Raw genomic sequence first — 17,683 nt, 5'->3', positions numbered from 1 at the left:
TTTACGTCCTGCTAATTGAGGATCAAGAAGGACCCTCACACATGCCAATACCATCTCGTATCACGGCCCCTCGAATACGGATCCGCTGCGTGAACATCGATGGGACTTTGGCCGGGTTCCATGATCATCTGCTGCGTAGAATGATTCGTGTCTTAACGGAAAGCGCCCGAACCATTGCAGCGGGTCAGTGGAAGAGTACGCTGCCTCTTGAGGCACATAGAAATGCCACCAGAAACCCACCTCACGCCCTCATAGCTGCCCTCGTCGTGCGAGTCAGCCATGAAAGTACCCGTCTGGCGCAGCGAGCCGATACAGCCCTGGAAAGTACGGCCGTAACGGCGAGTAGTCCAAGGCTTGGTGATCCAAACACCGGCCTGTCCGTCAGCTACCACGCCAGACAGGGTGACGGAGGCCTGGGTGGTCCAGGTACGTGAGTAGTTGATGCCGAGGGTTCCGCCAAGCCTGTCCTTGATGAACTTGAGATCAAGGCCAGCAGATACGGAAACGCTGTTGCTGACGCTGTAGCTCGAAGCAACGGCAACAGTCAAGCCGTTTCCCACACCGAGGACAACGGGGGACATCTGCACGTCCCAGTCGATGAATCGTTCCGTCCTGTCGGTGACAAACGACGTGGTTGACGCACACTGCCGGGTCTGGAGGACGTGGCTCTCAGCCTCTGAGGTAGCGAGGTCGCGAGCGTCGAGATAGGCGTGGTCGACCTCGGGTGTTCCGACCGAAACACCCTCAGACTCCAGGAGAGCGAGCCAAGTGTCCTCGTGAATGACCTCCACTGCAATCTGTCAGCAGGAATGTCACCGAAACTGGGGCTCGATATAACCTACTCCGCCCATTGCCATAGACGATCACTTCGTCCGGTTGAAGCTCATGGTCAGGAGTCCACACTGTGGCGTTCAAGTCGCGCTCCGACATGAACGGTGCAGCTGCAACCATGGAGGCCAGGAAAAGGCCGGCAAAGTGGGTGGTGATCATCGTGTATAGACAAGACAAACCGAGGATGAGAATGGTGTATGGATGAATGATGATGATGATCGATCAAAATCCCCAGACATGGCCAACTCATGGTAGGTTTTATAGACAGAGGTTGAACGACGTCGTTACTGTTGCCTTGGAGCGACACCACATCCCTCACGCTGTGTGCCAAGATAGAGTCACGGCAATTGGCCACTTGAGGAATCGGTCACACAATCAGCTCGTCTTTTTTGTGGTCTAACCACAGTTGAGAAGCCTGGCATCTCTCTTTCCAAAAGCATCCCGCAAAGCTGTGTAACTGAGTCAAGGTTGATGCATCAATTATATTGGATCTCCACACCCGTTTAATGAGCGCTTACTGTTTCAGGAGCCAAAGATCATGGGTCAGGTCGATACCCATATCAGATTAGACACTACCGGGATCGATCTTTGCCTGTTTAGTCGAGAGGAACGTCACCGAAAGGCTTATAATCGGAGCATCGTGAGTCAACCTCACTGTCATAGTTGTTCATGACTAGATATTTTCGCTGGCCGGCCCCGGATAACTCTCGTGTTACATGAATCGAGGTCTCGTCAGGTGCTTCCTATTGCGGTTGCCACTTGTCAACGTCGTTAATACTCCACCACCCGAAAGACACCTGCCTCTTTAGGATGATGAGATCGAGACATTGTGAGTGCTCGACGTCAGGCACCGGCAGTAATCCCGAGTAAATGAGGTGGCGGCGAGCTCGGCGTTCCCGACATTGAGGACGGCCACGATATGGATTTGCTCGCGAAGACTGGCCTCTGATCTGCAAAGTGATGGCCTCCTTACAAGACTGATCGAGGGCAGATTGACAGCATAAGAACGAGCGGAATTCCACATACCTCATGCTCTTGGAATGAAGTTCTCTATTCTTTGTATCTTCAGCTTCTACTCGTGGCCAAATAATCACAAGATGCATTACGTTTACTCCACCTTGGCGGTTGCTCTTATGCTTGCCGGCGGGTAAGTCAAGTCCCATCTCCAAGCTCCCTTGCGATCCAAGAGAGGCGGTCGAAGGTCTCTGGACTGACACCATGTTCTCGGCAGCGCTCTGGCTGACTTGCACAACGTCGCTGTCTGCGTGACGAACCGCAAGTCTGCTCCCATCGGCGGCACAGGTTGGAGCGTCAGCTACAACTGGGCCAAGAACTACGAGATACTTCCTGAGGCGACGCGTTGCGCGTGCAACCTCTATCGCCAGCGCAACACTGGAAATAAGCAGTGGGATAAGTGCCCTGACTGCACTTTCGTATGCATCCTGGTCCTATACTACCTCATCTTGCATTCTACTAATCTTGATGTAGGATGGCCTTGGCTGCAACTCTGCTGGTTGGCACATTGGCGGCGACGAGGTATGTTCAACAGTTCTTGTCGGGAAACATGTGGCATGCTAACGCTGGATTGAAGATGAACTATTACTGTTCCAAGAAGTGCGGCGCTCAGGGCTCTGAAGCCAACTAGACGTCAACCCAGAGCGAAATTTAGGACTCTCCGTTTTAGCCTGTCAATTGTATTCGCGGAATGTCTTCTAACTCCACGTATGCCCAGGTGAACTAGATGGTGCGAGACTTTGGATTCTAGGCTTCAATCTATAATGCGATCACTGTCAAGAAACCTTCTTTTTAATCTGTGTGTGGCAAAGCCTTCACAGCATTTTAGGTACTGACACAGACGACCGTAATGTTACATGTAGTGGCATCAATAACCATTGACTTGGTGATATGTGTTAATCACCTTCCCCGTGGGGGCTGTTTCACTTGATCAAAGATTAGCCTATCTGAGAACGCGATTCATAGCGGGTGCTCCCGGGCTTTCGGCACACAGCCAATCCACTTCAGCTGTGTGCCTGACTCGTCCTTCATTGATATGGCCAGCATAAGTCACGGCCAGAAGGAAGCTGCAATGATTCCCTGCCAATGTCTCGGCCCACTCTTTTGATGATACTCGTCATAAGGAGGGGTGTATAGCCCCTGTCAATCGAGTGTAGCTTAGCACGACGCCGAAGCAGCTGAGATCACGGGATAATAGGCGCGGCGATACCAAGGCAAAGAACCCTTCCGGTATGAAACAACCGAAGACCATGCTCCCCATACAAGAATCTGGTAGGTGTTTGCTCGAGTGATAGTGAGAGCAACGCCGTTACGATATATGTAGATGACGTCTCGCGGTTGACCCCACTTGCCATGCCAGCTGCCTCGGGGAGAAGTGTCCTGTCCACATGATGCTTTCTTTGGGGACGAGGCATCTATCCCTTGATAAGTTTGATCCAAGAGATCAACAGCCAACGGAGCCTGGAGTTGGTGCGGCCATTTGCATGCATCGCTGTCGCGTAAATTTGGAGGCATGTCAGTCCGGCCTGTTATGTGCTGTATGTCGTGAGCTGCAGTCTCACTCACCCGGGGATTTCCCACACAGAATGTTCTACACCTTAATTGCTTCTTTCTTACATTCAACATATTTCAATGACGGCATATCACTACGCTATTGAGAGGTCAGCGGTTCATGCAAGACCCCCCAGAAGTACCTTACTAGAGGCAGAGCATCGGCGTTGGGGTGATGTCCTTTGACAGGTGGTGGCAGCTGGGCTAGCCCCCAAGAGTACCTGATCCAAGCTGGTGGTCCACGAACAAGTAAATGACCAGTTTCACAACATCAACCCGTAGGGCTGACGTCCCTGCAGATGGAGCGAACAGTCACCATTCACCTGGATAGGCTGATTTCAGTCCCAACACATCCTCTATTGCCGTGACAAAAGCCAGTCTAGGCTCTTCGACCTCGCCAAGGGGAGTCCTTGGTGTGAAGGTGGGCGGAGCACTGGACCCTCAAGGTACCCAACCAAGCCAACCAACCACATGACGACTGGCGTCCATCCGGCCCCCTTTCAGAAAACCTTCTCAAAAGCCCTCGCATTTCACGGCCACCGCACCAACACCCGCAAATGTACATAGATGGCTTTTGAGATTACCTCATGCTTCGGCCCAGAAGCTGGCGATCCCGCCAATGAATTCTTCGTCCTTCGGCTCTTTAAGCATAGCCGCATTGGGGGCCCTCCCGCTACGGGAAGCCAAGCGGGGCCCTGGCCAACAGCCGACAACCCGCTCATCAGACATGGGGAAAGTATAACACGAACAGGAGCCGCACTGCCAGCTCCTGCTCTTGACGGCACTGCTGGGGTGATGAACGTCGTGCCCCAAGGACGACACGCGTCTTGTCTGAGCCTTCTTCCCTTTCAGTAGACGTAGATGCGAGGCCACGGCACCAAGAGACGGAATAGCTCGTTCGGCATTCCTTGAAAACGGGACGCCCTGGCTCTTCTCCCGACGAAGCTTCTCTCGACGAAGCACCTCCGTATCGGGCCCTGGCATCAGTCGTCTCTCCAACAGGGAACGTCGGACCACCAACATGGCGCACGACCACGCCCGCGACGCTGCTCCGGCGGCAACAGGCCATCACATGCCCGTCATCTTTCAAGTCTCGACCTCGACCCCTCTCTTCTCGACGGCGGAGCCCAGCCAGGCGACCTACGTCGGCAACTGCATCCTCCTCGCCTTCATCGCCCTAACGCTACGATCCCTCCTCGCCGTGAAGCCCTTTCTCGAGAACCGGCTGTGGGCGAAGCGCAAAGCGCAGGCGGCGAGGGCCCAGGTCGGGGAGGAATTGCAGCGGCTGAACAGCGAGGAGGATGGCGCCGGCGAGGCCCCGAAGCCGGAGCGCTTGCTGCGGTCCAGGGAGATGGGGCCGCTCAGGACAACGGCGCGCTCTCGGGCGTTGGGCCTTCTGATCAGAGCGGGTAGGGCCTTTTTCGAAGTCGGTATTGCCATGTTGGGGTACCTGCTGTGAGTGCATGCGCTTTCCACGATAGGGAGACCGAGGGAGAGAGGACTGACATGACGAAACAGGATGCTGGCGATCATGACGATGAACGCGGGGTATTGTGCTTCGGTATTGGGAGGCATCTTCTTAGGGACGTTCATGTTTGGCGGTGGTATCGGCGAAGAACAGTTCGACCATTGCTAGAGGACAAGGTCGACAGCTCGAATGCAAAGGTTAGCCTTCGACTTCATGAAGAGACGTCTTCGACATTTTCTTCGTCTCATTGTTGATACTGAGTCGAAGGTCCATTTCCAATTTGGCTCCTTTCGCAAATGGTCACCGCACCCACCAACGGAAGTTGGCGGTTGCGTCATCGCATGGCCCATAAAGCGCTGTGACACGCGACGCGACGCGACACCTTATACCTACTTTGTCCCTTCTTCAACTATGGTTCTGGTAGCTGCTAACGGCCGTAAGGATGTGACAAGGTTCAGCAGGGCATTCCATCTTATCAGCAGCAGTACCACGGCCCGGATGTGGACGATGGCCCGCACATCATACCACGATGAAATACAACATACATCCTATTACAGGGATCAGATTATGCGGGTTACCCACCGCAAGCCTGTCAGTACGTGCTCGCCACCTTGCGGGACCACAGCGCCTACTTGGTCGGGTGCGGGCAGCTAAGTGACGACGGACAAGGTCGATGCGGGCACGGATGAGGCAACGGAAAACGCAAGACTCATCGACGACTATACCACACCTGAAGGTCGCACGTATGACTTTGATCTGAGCCTGGAAGCATCCAGTGAGCAGCCAGACGCTTGTCTCCTATCTCTTGTAGCCCGAGGGCAGCTGAAAGTATAGCACCCAGTATTCCAACCCGCAAATACAATTTTACCACGGCCGAGTAGTCTGTTGCCCGGGTTCATGTTCTCCAGTCCAACGTGACCGCCCGACTCCCGATCAAGCAGGCGGCATGCGTCTGTAGATATTCCATTTCTCGTTCACGTAGTCACAGCATGATTTTCACACCTGGAGAATTCCAGCTCGGTCCATCCAGCACAAAGGCCTTATCTCGTCAGTTGGAAAATGTCGTTCTAGGTGACACGGTCTGTATGACTCGAGGGGTCAGTCGAGTAAGGCCAGGACTGCAAGGGATAGCAGAATTTCTGTAGATGCGTCACCTCACAGGCTCGGGCTGTGCGTCTTCGTTCTGCCAGCAAAACATGCCAACAGAGCCTCCCTTCCAGTCCACCATAGCCCGGGATAACGCAGACCAGCCCGAGCGGTCCGTTTGTCCACTCCGCAAACGCCAAGCAGACTGCTCCCTATCCTCCGGCCCCCCGCATCGTCAGCGTCAAACATCATCCAAGCCACATCGTCAAAGAGCCAAAGCGGCCATCATGCTTGCAAAGTCCAACCCATTCCGCCGCGAGGGCCACCCTGCAAACCCGCAGCCACGGCTCGAGCAGCCACCGTCACAGATCGCCGACTAGCGCCCTCGCATCCGAGCAGGGCACCACCCGCGCGGCGTGCAAGACAGACTGAAAGAGAGATACCCAATCAAGACGGAAACCCGAACTGCCCCTCGCACACATGGACACAGGGAGGCCCATAGTTCAACAGCAGTCAGGTCCGCTGACAGGGCGTGCCGGAAGAAGGAAGAAGGAAAGTTCAAGCCAAAGAAAATGGCGGGCAAGAGACAATAGGCTGATGGGAATCATGCAAGACAAAGCGCCAGGTGGACGAAACATTCCATGAGATCGGAGACTTCGGGGAAGGGGAGGGGTGCTTTCGAAATCCGACCCCTCCCCCGCCCCGTCTCCTCTCTCCCTCTCCCTTTTGACGAGTACTTACACCGCCCCCGCTCCCCCTCCCCCTCTCGGGCGCTACGACTCGTCGACGCGTGGAAAGACGCCAATCGGGCGGGTCGGAAGACGATCGACAGACTTGCGAAGTCTGAGACAATTGACAGCGTCACTCACGACTGGGCTTGTGGTTCCCCGTCCCTCATCTAGGCGTCAGGCCGGGTGGATGTTTATTTAGTAGTTTTTTCTTGACTCTAGCGGGTCAGGCCCTGACCTGTATCATGGCGCAAAGAGAGCAACAAGAATCCGTGGCTTGCATCTCAGCAGAATCGAGTCGGAGTCGCAACCAAAGCGAAATGTGGCGCAAGTACTTAGGTGAAAAATGCATGCATTCATGCTCGTACATTCCGAAACATCTATGTACAGAAATGCCCCGATACGACTTCCCCATGCGACACCCTCGCCATGTCTATCAGCAGCCAACACTGTGGCACTCGAGGTCCCGCACGCGAATTACAAACAAAAGGTATCCAGGCAATCAAGGAACAGTCGTCATCGCACGACAACTGCCGACCGTTGCTCGTAAAAGGTGCCGCGTGCGCATGTAGTCGCAGATCGAGATGATCATGAGGCGGGCATATCTTGCGAACCAATGCGTGTTGAAAAGAAGCAGAACCCCCTCCAATGCTGCCAAACAGGTGTCGTGGTCTTTTGGTGCAGTCCAACAGTAAAGAAGTATGACAAAAAAAGGAAAATCGTAAAGAATGAGTGTTACGGCCGTCGTGTGTCGTCATGACGAGAGCGATGCTCTATCGTGCTGAGACAGACAACTCTGGTCGCCGCGAGGCGGCCAAGGCCGGGTTTCCATTGTTGGGCCGGGCCAGCATCTGCTGCCGGTATCCAGGCGTAGCCCCGTCTAATTCCATAGCTAGGCAGTCGTATCGAGTCGCTCATAGACGCCTCTCTTCCTCTCCTCTCTCAGGCGCGTGCGCCGTCGTATTGTTCAATAACATACGTCGTCGAGAGCCGATGAAAACAGTCTACCGCTGCTGAACCTCAGCAACACTGACACTGGTGCCCCAGTCTTGCCTCGCGCCCTGGGCCTTGCCAACGGAGTTGAAGCCCGCAAGGCTGGAGATGCGCCTGCTCAACCTCTTCTCCTTGAGAGGCGTAGAGGTGACGGGAGTGCCGACGGGCTCGGCGGTGTGAAGGGCATTGATGCGGCCCGAGTCGGAGGTGGAGGTAGAGGAGCCAGTCGAGTTGGGGGTCTGGTAGACATACTCGCCATCAACATAGACGGCACTGGACTGGAAGGTGGAGCGACGGTTGCGACGGCGGGTATACCGCTGCTCGAGGCGGAAGAGCTCAATCTTCTGCTGGATGGAGGCCTGGAGGCGGTCGATGAGTCCACCGGGCGACATGGTGACGGTAAATAGGGCGGTAGGATGATTTGAATGAGACTGAGCGGGTGGTAGTACTACTCCTTCGAGCTGCACAGAAGCGTACAAGGTGTCGAGCTGATGCGGAATTTGCGGTGGTTATGGGGATTCGACGTCTGACCTCCTTTTGCGTGTGTGGAATGATCCGGGCGATCCTCGAGACAGACGATGGGACGAATGGGGCAAGCAAGACGAGATTGGGAGTTTCAGAAGGCGGGCGTGATGCTGTAGGATGGTTCGAGCAGGCTGTGTCGTGTATGCGTGGCGGGTATTAATGAGTGATGTTATAGTTGGGGTTGCGCGTGGCTGTGTATGAGAGAGAGGAACGAGTTCAAAACGCCTGGTTCTGGGAACTCTAGTGACACTGTTATGGAGAGGCTTCGCAAGCTTTCTCGAGTCGATATTGCAGGTGGTTGGTGTGCGGGTGAGCAACGAGCAAACGCAAACGGAGACGGGGGGAGGGGTGAAATGGAAAGAGTGGCACGGAGGTTTCGAGGCGATGGGGGAGGACAAGGAGGAAAAGGAAGGACTGGGAAGGAGAGGTGGAAGAAGCTCGTGCTGCTGTTGGGTGCAGGAGCCATGCCATGGGACTTGCCTGGTGCTGGTGTGGGTGTGGTTCCTGCACCTGCACCTGCACCTCAAGCAACATGGGCCGAGGACAACCAATTGGCCCTCGAGCGATCCTTCCCCCCAATGGTGCCCCATGCCCTCCAAACAGGGGGAAACGGGGGGGATTGACAGGGGACGACTCGTGCAATTGTGCCGAAGGGCCCAAGAGCCCCCACCAGGAGCGCTCTGATTAGTCGGGTCTTCGGCCTGGACCCCGTCTGGTGTGTCCCGCTTTCCTGGTTTGGTTTTTACGCCATGTGGCTGCTCGAGTCCGTCGCCATATCTGCAGCACTAGCAAAGAGCCGTCGAGCTGCTCAGGGGCATCTCGTATCACGACATGGGCCGCCTGAAGGGTTGCACCGATCGAATGGGTTTTCCAGAATCCTCTTATGATTTTTCTTGTTCCTTCCTTGCAGCATCAAGACGCAAGATCCGCTGGTGGAAGCGATGCATCTGGCTACCTGATGCCATCACATCCAGTTAGAAGCCGCATGCTGGCGCTGTTGAGCATTCAGCTCATTCGCCTTGTAAAGGCAAAAAGGCCTGACGCCTCCTCTTCTGTCTGCCATTCAAAGCATGGAACAAAATGACCAGGGCAGACAGCTCGTCGTCAGGGACACCAGTCGAGAGAGTTGGGTGGCGTCAAGGGTCGATTACCTGCTGCAGGCCTGCCTGCAGGGGCTTGAGGGTGGCGACGGCGCAGCGAACGGCGTTGATGGCTAAACCCTAGCTCTTAACCGACATTATAACAAAAAAGTACCCGGCCACAACGAGGCAGCCCCCGAATGATCTTGGCACACCGCGCGGGAGCGCCCCGCTACCTGACTTTTCTACTAGGTACTGGGCCACCTTACCTGCTGCCACCTTGCGTTATTGCCTCTTCCCAATCCAGCGCGGGAGTCTGTTGAGGCTCTAGAACACCATCTCGTAGCCCTGACAGGTGCTGATCGACAAGAGCGCTGCCGTGTTTTTCTCCCCTTTCCAGACCGGGCCGAACAGGTTTGACAGACTGATCTCGACCCGCGCCCGGTGCTGCCAGACATCGGACGATCTAGCCCTAGCAACCATGCCAGCTAGCGAGTGAATTAGGAAGTCGGCAGCAAGGTCTGTGGTCATTTCAAAGGTGGAAGCAATTTGCTTCAATCAGTAGTTCGACGATAAAGGGAAAGCCTCTTCTTATCGCGACATTATTCGTCGCACAGCAATGAGCGAGATGCGCGGCCCTTTCCTGGAGAACCTTGTCAACTTTGACGCCACTTTATTCTCACGTGACGATGATTCGGAATTGCAGATTCGGCCGGCAGTTCCATTGAAGACTGTTGCGTTGAAGCGCTGGGGCTGATATGAAAAGACCGAAAACTTTCCCATGGCATGTTGATCCACTCCACGGCCGGATGAGGAGCTGGATGCGCCCGCCAGGACCTGAGCAAGGTCGGCTCTTTGAACGTATGGCCGGAACCGCCATCGCACGCCATTATTCGTGAGAACAAAGCGTGACAAATGTCTTTAAGTTCAAGAGGGCACAGCTATATGGCGAGTTCTAAGACGCATGTCAAAGAATGGCAGTTGAAGGATAAAGAAAGAGCACTTGGGAACGCATCGTGGGCGTACGAGTATCTATGGGGCCCTAGGATACAGCTTCCAGGCTGTGGGGGTTCTGGCCCGAGCTGAAAACATCACATTGCTTCCGAGCCATACAGGGCTGAGTACCAACACGTAAAGGCGAGCTTAGTGAAGGGAAGCATTTTCATGGATGAAAGGTCGTAGCTGGTACATGTACGTCTCAGAGGTTCGTCACGACCAAGGATGGCTGGTTAAAGGAGCGCTCTGGTTCCATACCTCTTAGGCTGTGGGACAGCTTCTGACGTCAGGGCACGAACACCAGCAGCAGTGCCTAGTAGTGGCTAGTAGTGGCTTGTAGTGGCTTGGATTGTTGGTAGGCGTGCTCCTGCTCGCTCCACAATACTTGATACCAGCTCCTACACACAACCTCCGCCTCTGGAGCATCAATCCCGACCGCGAGGCAAGTCAGGCAGAGCAATTATCGTGATCCAAGTACCTTATGGACAGTCATACGGAAGGTGTCACCTCGCTCTCGGAACTGCGTTTGGGATGACGCTAGGCCACCGAAGACACGGGCTGGGTGCGGCAGGCAGCCCTCACGGCGCAAAAGACCCGACCACCTCCGGCGACCCGGGCCCGATGAGATGTCGTGACCCGAGAACGTGTTTCAATAGCACGTTCTGAATGGCTGGGTGCTCCGAGACGAAATGTGTAGCCAAGCGAGACGATCGCTTGGCTTGTCAACGAACGTTAGCACAGAGACAGGTCATGCTGCCTGATCAACTTGACAGAGCCCTTGGCGTGCGTCAACCTTGTCCACTTTCTTCGGGCAGATAACGTGGCAGGTCAAGCCTTCCCCGCGAGGAAGCATATCAACGTCCACCAGCGTCAGACCATCTCCACTGACGACGTGACTGCCAGAGACGCAAGACAGAGCAGTCGCGATGGAGATTCGGCATTGAAGCTCTCGGCGAGTTTGCCATGTGTTCCACCATTCGAAGGACGTCGAAAAAGGTTCCTGCCTTCGACGAGGTATAAGATCTTGACCGGGTCTCTTGCTCAACTTGTCTGCTCAGTATCCCTATCCTGACACCGTCGCTCCACTGCGCCTTCTTCCAAACTGTCGCCCGTCTTTTGTGACGTGTGTTTGGCTCTATCGTACCCTTTCCCCCTCCCTTCCTGATGAAGGAAGTGGTCACGCGACATTCCGTTCCATCGTGGTGCTGATCATTATTTTCATCCACCAACAATCAGTAGCCTTCTTCATCCAACATTGTTATCGACTCGGTCGCCGCACGGGAAATCAGTCTGTCGACGCTTCATCATGCCCGCGTTTCCTCAATATGACTGGATCCTCGCCATCACTACCATAGCCCTCTGTGGTAGTGCGTTCGGCAACGGAGCCAACGATGTCGCCAACGCTTACGCTACATCAGTCGCGGCACGTACCCTGACCATGCCCCAAGTCGGTATCCTCTCCATGATCACAGAGTTCATTGGAGCTGTGGCCCTGGGAGAGCGGGTCACGGGTACAATCAAGAATAACATTATCAACATCGATCACTTCGCCGAGAGCCCAGCCGTACTCATGTTGGTCATGGGATGTTCCGAAGTGGCCTCAGCCAGCTGGCTCATCCTCGCCACCAAGATGGGCATGCCCGTGTCAACGACACAAACCATCGTTGGCGCCTTGATTGGGGCCGGCATTGCATCGGGAGCCAGTGTGTCATGGGCATGGAACGATGGCAGCGTGTCGCAAGTCGCCGCCTCGTGGGGGATCGCCCCTTTGATCTCGGGCGCCTTTGCTGCCATCCTTTTTGGCACTTTGAAATTCTTCATCCTCGAGCGTGAGAATTCTTTCGAGAAGGCCATGCGTGCTATACCCTTCTATCTGGCCTTCACCGGCGCCATCTTGGCGCTTTTCATAACAGTCGAAGCCCCTGGCGCGCCCAGCCTCGAAGCCCTCGGTGCAGGCACTGCATGCGGAATAGTACTCGGGGTGTTCTTCGCCGTCCTGGCCATCGGCTACATATTTTTCATCCCCTACTTCAAGAGGGTAATCGTCATGCAAGATCCCCGGGTCCGACCCTGGCACATCCCTTTGGGGCCTCTGTTGCTGAAGGAGAACCCCCCGCTCTACTTTCCTGGCAAGGGCGATTCCATCGTCATTGATTACTATGAAAATGCCCACGACCAGGCCATCAGCGAGAAGCAACGGCATCAGAATGGCAGCAGAACTTCTGCGTCGGATCTCGCTAGTACTGAGAGGAAGAAGACCGACACCGATATTCCCAGCCAAATCTCTCCTACGACCGAGCCGGCCGCCACTGGCAGCAGCTCTGGTGTGCAACCCAATCCTGCGGGCAATGGCCAGTCTCTGGAGGATGTCGAGCGCCATGGGACCCTGCCCATTCGACGCAAGCATCTCAAGCCTGAGCCGGAGGAGCGCTTCCTCGCGCCAACGGCACACCTTCCAGTCTACCACCCACAACGACAGTGGTCGCTGCTCAAATACTTCTTCCTCCAAGGGGTAACGCGCGATTGTGTTACGCACGCGTCGGCCCAACTCGCAAGCGTTCACGGCAAGGCGAAGCGATATGATAACCGGGTTGAACACCTTTGGACCTACGCCCAGGTTGCTTCAGCAATCATGATGTCCATTGCACATGGGTCCAATGATGTGGCTAACTCGGTCGGCCCTTGGGTGGCATCCTACCAAGTTTTCCGTACAGGTCTGGTGACCGAGGACGTCAACACTCCTGTCTGGATCCTCGTTGTCGCCGGTTTCCTCCTTGGCGCTGGTTTTTGGTTCATGGGCCATCACATTATCAGGGCGCTCGGCAACAAGATCACACAGCTGTCGCCGACAAGGGGCTACGCAATGGAGCTTGGTGCTGCCATTACTGTGCTGCTGGCGAGTCGCCTTGGGCTTCCAGTGTCGACCACCCAGTGCCTCACAGGTGCTGTTCTTGGCGTGGCACTGATGAACTTGGATTTGGGCGCTGTAAACTGGCGGCAACTAGCTTTCATCTTTGGAGGTTGGGTGCTGACACTTCCTTGCGCCGGGCTCATGTCGGGCCTTTTGACGGTCATGGCATTGAACGCGCCCCAATTTGGATCCTAAGGTGTTCCATAAATCGGGATTAGGAAGAACTAGATGTACAAATTTGTACGCGAAACTGACCTGGGACGATAACGACGTTATGATTACCCTCATGCTGATCCATCACAGGCCGTGCTATGTGAGGACCGGCCATAAACACCCCAGTGTTCTCCGGAAGTACGGCTTGAACTCTTGCTGAGATTCTTCTAGTACTTCATCTGCTCGAACACCTTCAAGTGACATTTCGACCAAGATCAGCGCGAAGACGCGTCTTTATCAATGCTATCAGCGGCAATCATAGGAAGCACACGCGTGGTCATAGCTACGAGCCAGTGTCTTCGGAGCCAATAAAGTCAATGCAGCTACGTCGTACACAGCTGTTGGTTCACATTGCGTCGATTGGGAGGCCGTATGAGGACCATCAGAAGAAGCATGAATCAAATTGTAGGGCAAACCGCGAAATGAAGAAAAAAACCAGATTCCAAGCAACAAACAACAAAAATGTCTATTACGCCGATGCATGCAAATTCTGAAGTGCTCCGAACCATGATCATGCCAAAAGAAATCAAACGCCAGACCATGCACCCGCCCTTCTAAATGTGGTATCAAAGACCGAAAAGAAACACCCTCGTGAAGCATGATGGCACCAGTTAACTCTAGTTGAGGAAGAAGTCATCCCTCTTGGCATTCCTCTTGAGGCCGCACTTGTTGAGGCACGCCTCGATGCCGAGGGCGACATTATCGGGAATGTGCTCGCGGAAGCTCGCAATGTCCTTGCCGTCGAGGGTCGTGACACCGCCGAGCGTGGCCGAGACGACCTCGGGGTTGAGGCTGAAGAAGGCCTGGGCGACCTGCTCGACGCCGGGGTCGGGGTCGTTGAAGCCGGCGACGAAGACGGAGTCTTCACAATCTGCGACGAGAGACGTGTCAGCACTTTGCAGTGGGGTGGATGGGGGGGGGGGGGGGTTAGATGAACTCACCAGGGTTGTATTCTTGATGAATCGCGCCCTTGGGAAACACGCTCATCTGGTAGAGCGACATTGTGTTCTCGATGGGCTCGACGCCGTTCTCGATGACAAAGTTGGTCACGAGGCGGCCCTTGACGACGACGTTGAGCTCGGTGGCGCGCGGGTGCACGTGGGCTGTGTTCATGCCGCAGGGGCCGAGGAAGCCGAGCGTCATGCCGGCGCCGTTGCCGATGAGGGCTGGGAAGGTCCGGGCTGTGGCTGAGGTGGAGAAGCCGCCCTTTCCCTTGGACTCAGACCCGGGGACCGAGAGATCGGTGAAGTCAAAGACAAAGTCGCCGGGCTGGTCGAGTAGGTTGGCGCGCTGGCGCTGGGTTGGGGCCGTCATGAGCTTGGTGATGAGCTCTGGGTCGGCGGCGCGCGTGTTGACGGGGACGACGGGCGGCAGCACGCTGTCGATGGAGGAGGAGTCGCTCCTGGGTGCAGACGGCGCAGCCAAGGCCGCGGCGCTGAGGAGAATGGAGGAGAGGAGTGTTGATGAATGCATTGTGCTTGGGAGGGAGTCTGGTATTGGATGGAGTGAAAGGAAAATGGCTGCAAATAATGAGTTGAATGCTGGATGCTGGATGCTTTGAAGGCGACGACGCTGAGAATGCTGGGGATGATGCTGATGCTGAAGATGTAAGAAACAGAAACGCATTTGTAGCTAACACTTGTTGTTCTATATACTCGAAAATGTCGACATTTCAATATCGTCGTGAAATTATCTGCATCCTTCAAGTCAGCCTCTCGCGGCCGACAAACATTGCGGCTCACCCAAGCCGTTGGGACATCTCCACAACAGCACATGCCAGGTGCTATCAATAGCACACCCATCAGCAGCACAGCCCAGAAGTCATCACTCTGCCTTCTCCTCGCGAAGGAGTGAACGCCTTGCCGAAATGGTCGAGCTAGCTGGCCAACAGTCCCCGGGATTGGCTGCCTTCAGTCATTTGCTGGCAGACGCTAGACCATTGCTGGCTATGGTCGAGGCGGTGACTGGGCTGCAGAAGGAGGACAACAGTCATGTTCTCATCTTCTGCTTACGGTTTCGCTCCATCATCATTGGCGCCCAGCATCGGCCGCTCAGGTTCCGGCCCATCGCTGGGGCTGGGGCTGGTCGGTCGCGGTAGGGCTGACCTTGTCGTGCGACCCGGCAGACTGTCATGCCACCCATGTCTTCTTCGCTGTGTGCTGTGTTGTGTTGTGTTGTGCACGATAGCCTGCGCCCACTGATGATGCTGGGATGATGGTCGGCTTCAGTGGCCATCCGAACGGGCAGTGGGGTCTCCAGAGCCAGGATCGCTCTGCCTCGATATGCCAACACAACAAGCGGCGACCTATTTTGGACATCAGCGAAAGGATAAGCCCACAAGCCAAGCCCGAGCAATCTCACGGGAGATCAGAGTGTAGCAATCGTATGATGTACATACTTCAATTGTATCAATTGTTCGAGAAAGGGGACAACCAAAGAGAGAGTTTATTTGCCCTTCGGCTGCTCGGGTACCCTTGCTGGACTCATCTTGGTTTGCGGATCGCGAATCTCGATTCTCGCATTGGCTGACGCGTCGTAAGCAGCATCCCTCCTCCTCCAAGTCGTATACATGTGTTGGCCGTAAGCCTTCCACTGCGGCTACGTGAAGTTGTAAAAAAAAGAAAAAGTCATGGGCTGCGCTCGCTAACCGATGACGCGATAGGATCATTCGCGACCTGAAAATTCTCACAGCCTCAGATGCTAAGCTCCTTCTTCTCTTCATCGTCCAGCAGGCCCAAAGCCTGGCGTCTTGTGGGAGCACTGGCATCGAAGTACGGCACCTCAGCCAGTGAGGTTACTCGCGTGCCGTGACGTGGGTGCTTGCCCGCATAGTCCCAGCTGGCATTGTGGATCGTGATCCTGTCATCATCTTGTCAGTAGACTGAGCTGCATCGTAAAGGGCCCATGCAACCAACCTGTTGTCCCACAGCGCGCTGGTGCCCGGCGTCCACTTGAACCTGAGCTGAATGTCGACGTTCTTCTCATACACATCGTAGAGGTAGTTAAGAATTGCATCGCTCTCTGCCCTGTCGAGGCCGACGATGCGGTCTGTCATGGCTCTGTTGACCCAGAGCGCCTTCCATCCTGTCGCGGGGTGCACTCGCACCAGTGGATGCGTGCGCTCGACATGCTTGGGGCCGGCGTTCGGCTTGTCACGATCGAGATATGGATGGGCGGATCGATATACTGCCTTCCTGCCATCAATGATGTTACGGAATTCGGGCGAGAGCTTCTCGTAGGCACTGTAGCCCGAGGCCCAGAGCGTGTCACCGCCCGTCGGAGGGACGGTGTCGTTGTGCAAATGGGTGATGCCTGCTGGCTGGAGCTCGTGAACCAGGTCAGAGTGCCATCTCGACGCACCGCCGGGCCTGCGGAATGATGCCGGGAACTCCGTAGCCTGCAGGTCGGGCCAGATGACTGTGACACCTTCTACGCCCGGGACCTGGGGTACTTGAGGCTACACGGTGTGGTCAGTCGGTCTGAATAGTCTTTTCGAGGTCCAGATCGGACTAACATGAACTTCTACCTGGCCAAAGTGCTCGCCTAGCTCCTTCTGTTGCTGTGGAGTGATGTCTTGGTCCCGGAAAAAGACCACGCTACGTTCTGCAATCAAGAGTGCCAACTCGTCTCGCTGAACATTAGTGAGGTCCTTCAGCTGAATGCCTTCAATCTCGGTGCCAATGTGAGTCGTTAAGTCTGTCACCTTAGCGGCGGCGGAGAGGAGATTTTTCTTAGACTTATCGGCGCGAATGCCTGCATCGACGTAGGGATACTCTTCCGAACGAATCTTGTACACGTCTTGAAGGTAGAGTGGCTTCAATGGACGATACGGATAGCCGCCAGACAGGTCAATCTTGGCCTTAGTCAAACGCTGCACTGTTGTTTCAGGGAGACCGAGTGTGTCCTTGATCGGCTCGGCTGTATCAGTGATGGACGGGTCAATTGCAGATGGGGCCATGGTGGATTGCGTGTTGTTTGAACCAGATAGAGACGCTGGGGTTTGTGTCTTGATTCAGTCCAGGGTAGGTTCAAGACGTGGGTCTTTATCGACCGACATTTGTGAAGCAGCGAATCTCGTAACTCATGAGCATATGCGACCTTCGTGATTGAGCGTTGCTGAACGCCATGTGTCGATGCCCCGTCCGACGCTCCCCGCACGACTCGTACGTCTTCCTTATCGATGACCCCATACGCACCAAATATGGCGTTCGCTCGATCAAGAGATCAGGCATTGGCCAAGGAGTCAACAACCGGCCCGGACCGGTGGCGCACATAACGCAGAAGACGG

General features: G+C 55.2%; 7 protein-coding genes across 7 annotated transcripts; 3 read left to right on the top strand and 4 right to left on the bottom strand.

Annotated features, from left to right (window-relative positions):
• Positions 1-152: 152 nt before the first annotated feature.
• On the bottom strand, positions 153-990 carry D7B24_000416 (uncharacterized protein; the record flags this gene model as incomplete). The annotated part of the gene is made up of 2 exons (XM_028634674.1): positions 153-790; positions 843-990. The coding sequence occupies 2 exons, from the start codon at positions 988-990 to the stop codon at positions 153-155; spliced, it is 786 nt and encodes a 261-aa protein (XP_028492671.1).
• A 938-nt stretch (positions 991-1,928) lies between these two features.
• Positions 1,929-2,476, top strand: D7B24_000415 (uncharacterized protein; the record flags this gene model as incomplete). The annotated part of the gene is made up of 4 exons (XM_028634673.1): positions 1,929-1,978; positions 2,063-2,264; positions 2,320-2,367; positions 2,423-2,476. 4 exons carry the CDS (start codon positions 1,929-1,931, stop codon positions 2,474-2,476), a joined length of 354 nt encoding a protein of 117 aa, XP_028492670.1.
• A 1,941-nt stretch (positions 2,477-4,417) lies between these two features.
• On the top strand, positions 4,418-5,032 carry D7B24_000414 (uncharacterized protein; the record flags this gene model as incomplete). Its single annotated transcript, XM_028634672.1, has 2 exons — positions 4,418-4,851; positions 4,915-5,032. The coding sequence occupies 2 exons, from the start codon at positions 4,418-4,420 to the stop codon at positions 5,030-5,032; spliced, it is 552 nt and encodes a 183-aa protein (XP_028492669.1).
• Positions 5,033-7,682: 2,650 nt separating this feature from the next.
• D7B24_000413 (uncharacterized protein) lies at positions 7,683-8,063 on the bottom strand (the record flags this gene model as incomplete). The annotated part of the gene is made up of 1 exon (XM_028634671.1): positions 7,683-8,063. The coding sequence occupies one exon, from the start codon at positions 8,061-8,063 to the stop codon at positions 7,683-7,685; it is 381 nt and encodes a 126-aa protein (XP_028492668.1).
• Positions 8,064-11,577: 3,514 nt separating this feature from the next.
• On the top strand, positions 11,578-13,377 carry D7B24_000412 (uncharacterized protein; the record flags this gene model as incomplete). Its single annotated transcript, XM_028634670.1, has 1 exon — positions 11,578-13,377. The coding sequence occupies one exon, from the start codon at positions 11,578-11,580 to the stop codon at positions 13,375-13,377; it is 1,800 nt and encodes a 599-aa protein (XP_028492667.1).
• Positions 13,378-14,012: 635 nt separating this feature from the next.
• On the bottom strand, positions 14,013-14,868 carry D7B24_000411 (uncharacterized protein; the record flags this gene model as incomplete). Its single annotated transcript, XM_028634669.1, has 2 exons — positions 14,013-14,266; positions 14,337-14,868. 2 exons carry the CDS (start codon positions 14,866-14,868, stop codon positions 14,013-14,015), a joined length of 786 nt encoding a protein of 261 aa, XP_028492666.1.
• A 1,220-nt stretch (positions 14,869-16,088) lies between these two features.
• D7B24_000410 (uncharacterized protein) lies at positions 16,089-17,353 on the bottom strand (the record flags this gene model as incomplete). The annotated part of the gene is made up of 3 exons (XM_028634668.1): positions 16,089-16,254; positions 16,311-16,852; positions 16,910-17,353. 3 exons carry the CDS (start codon positions 17,351-17,353, stop codon positions 16,089-16,091), a joined length of 1,152 nt encoding a protein of 383 aa, XP_028492665.1.
• Between the last annotated feature and the right edge of the window lie 330 nt (positions 17,354-17,683).

This window comes from Verticillium nonalfalfae, assembly GCF_003724135.2.
Source record: "Verticillium nonalfalfae strain VnAa140/NRRL 66861 chromosome Unknown scaffold_102, whole genome shotgun sequence".
NCBI lineage: Eukaryota > Fungi > Ascomycota > Sordariomycetes > Glomerellales > Plectosphaerellaceae > Verticillium > Verticillium nonalfalfae.
The sequence above is the reverse complement of the archived record's forward strand: the minus strand, read 5'-3'. Positions and strand labels throughout refer to the sequence as shown.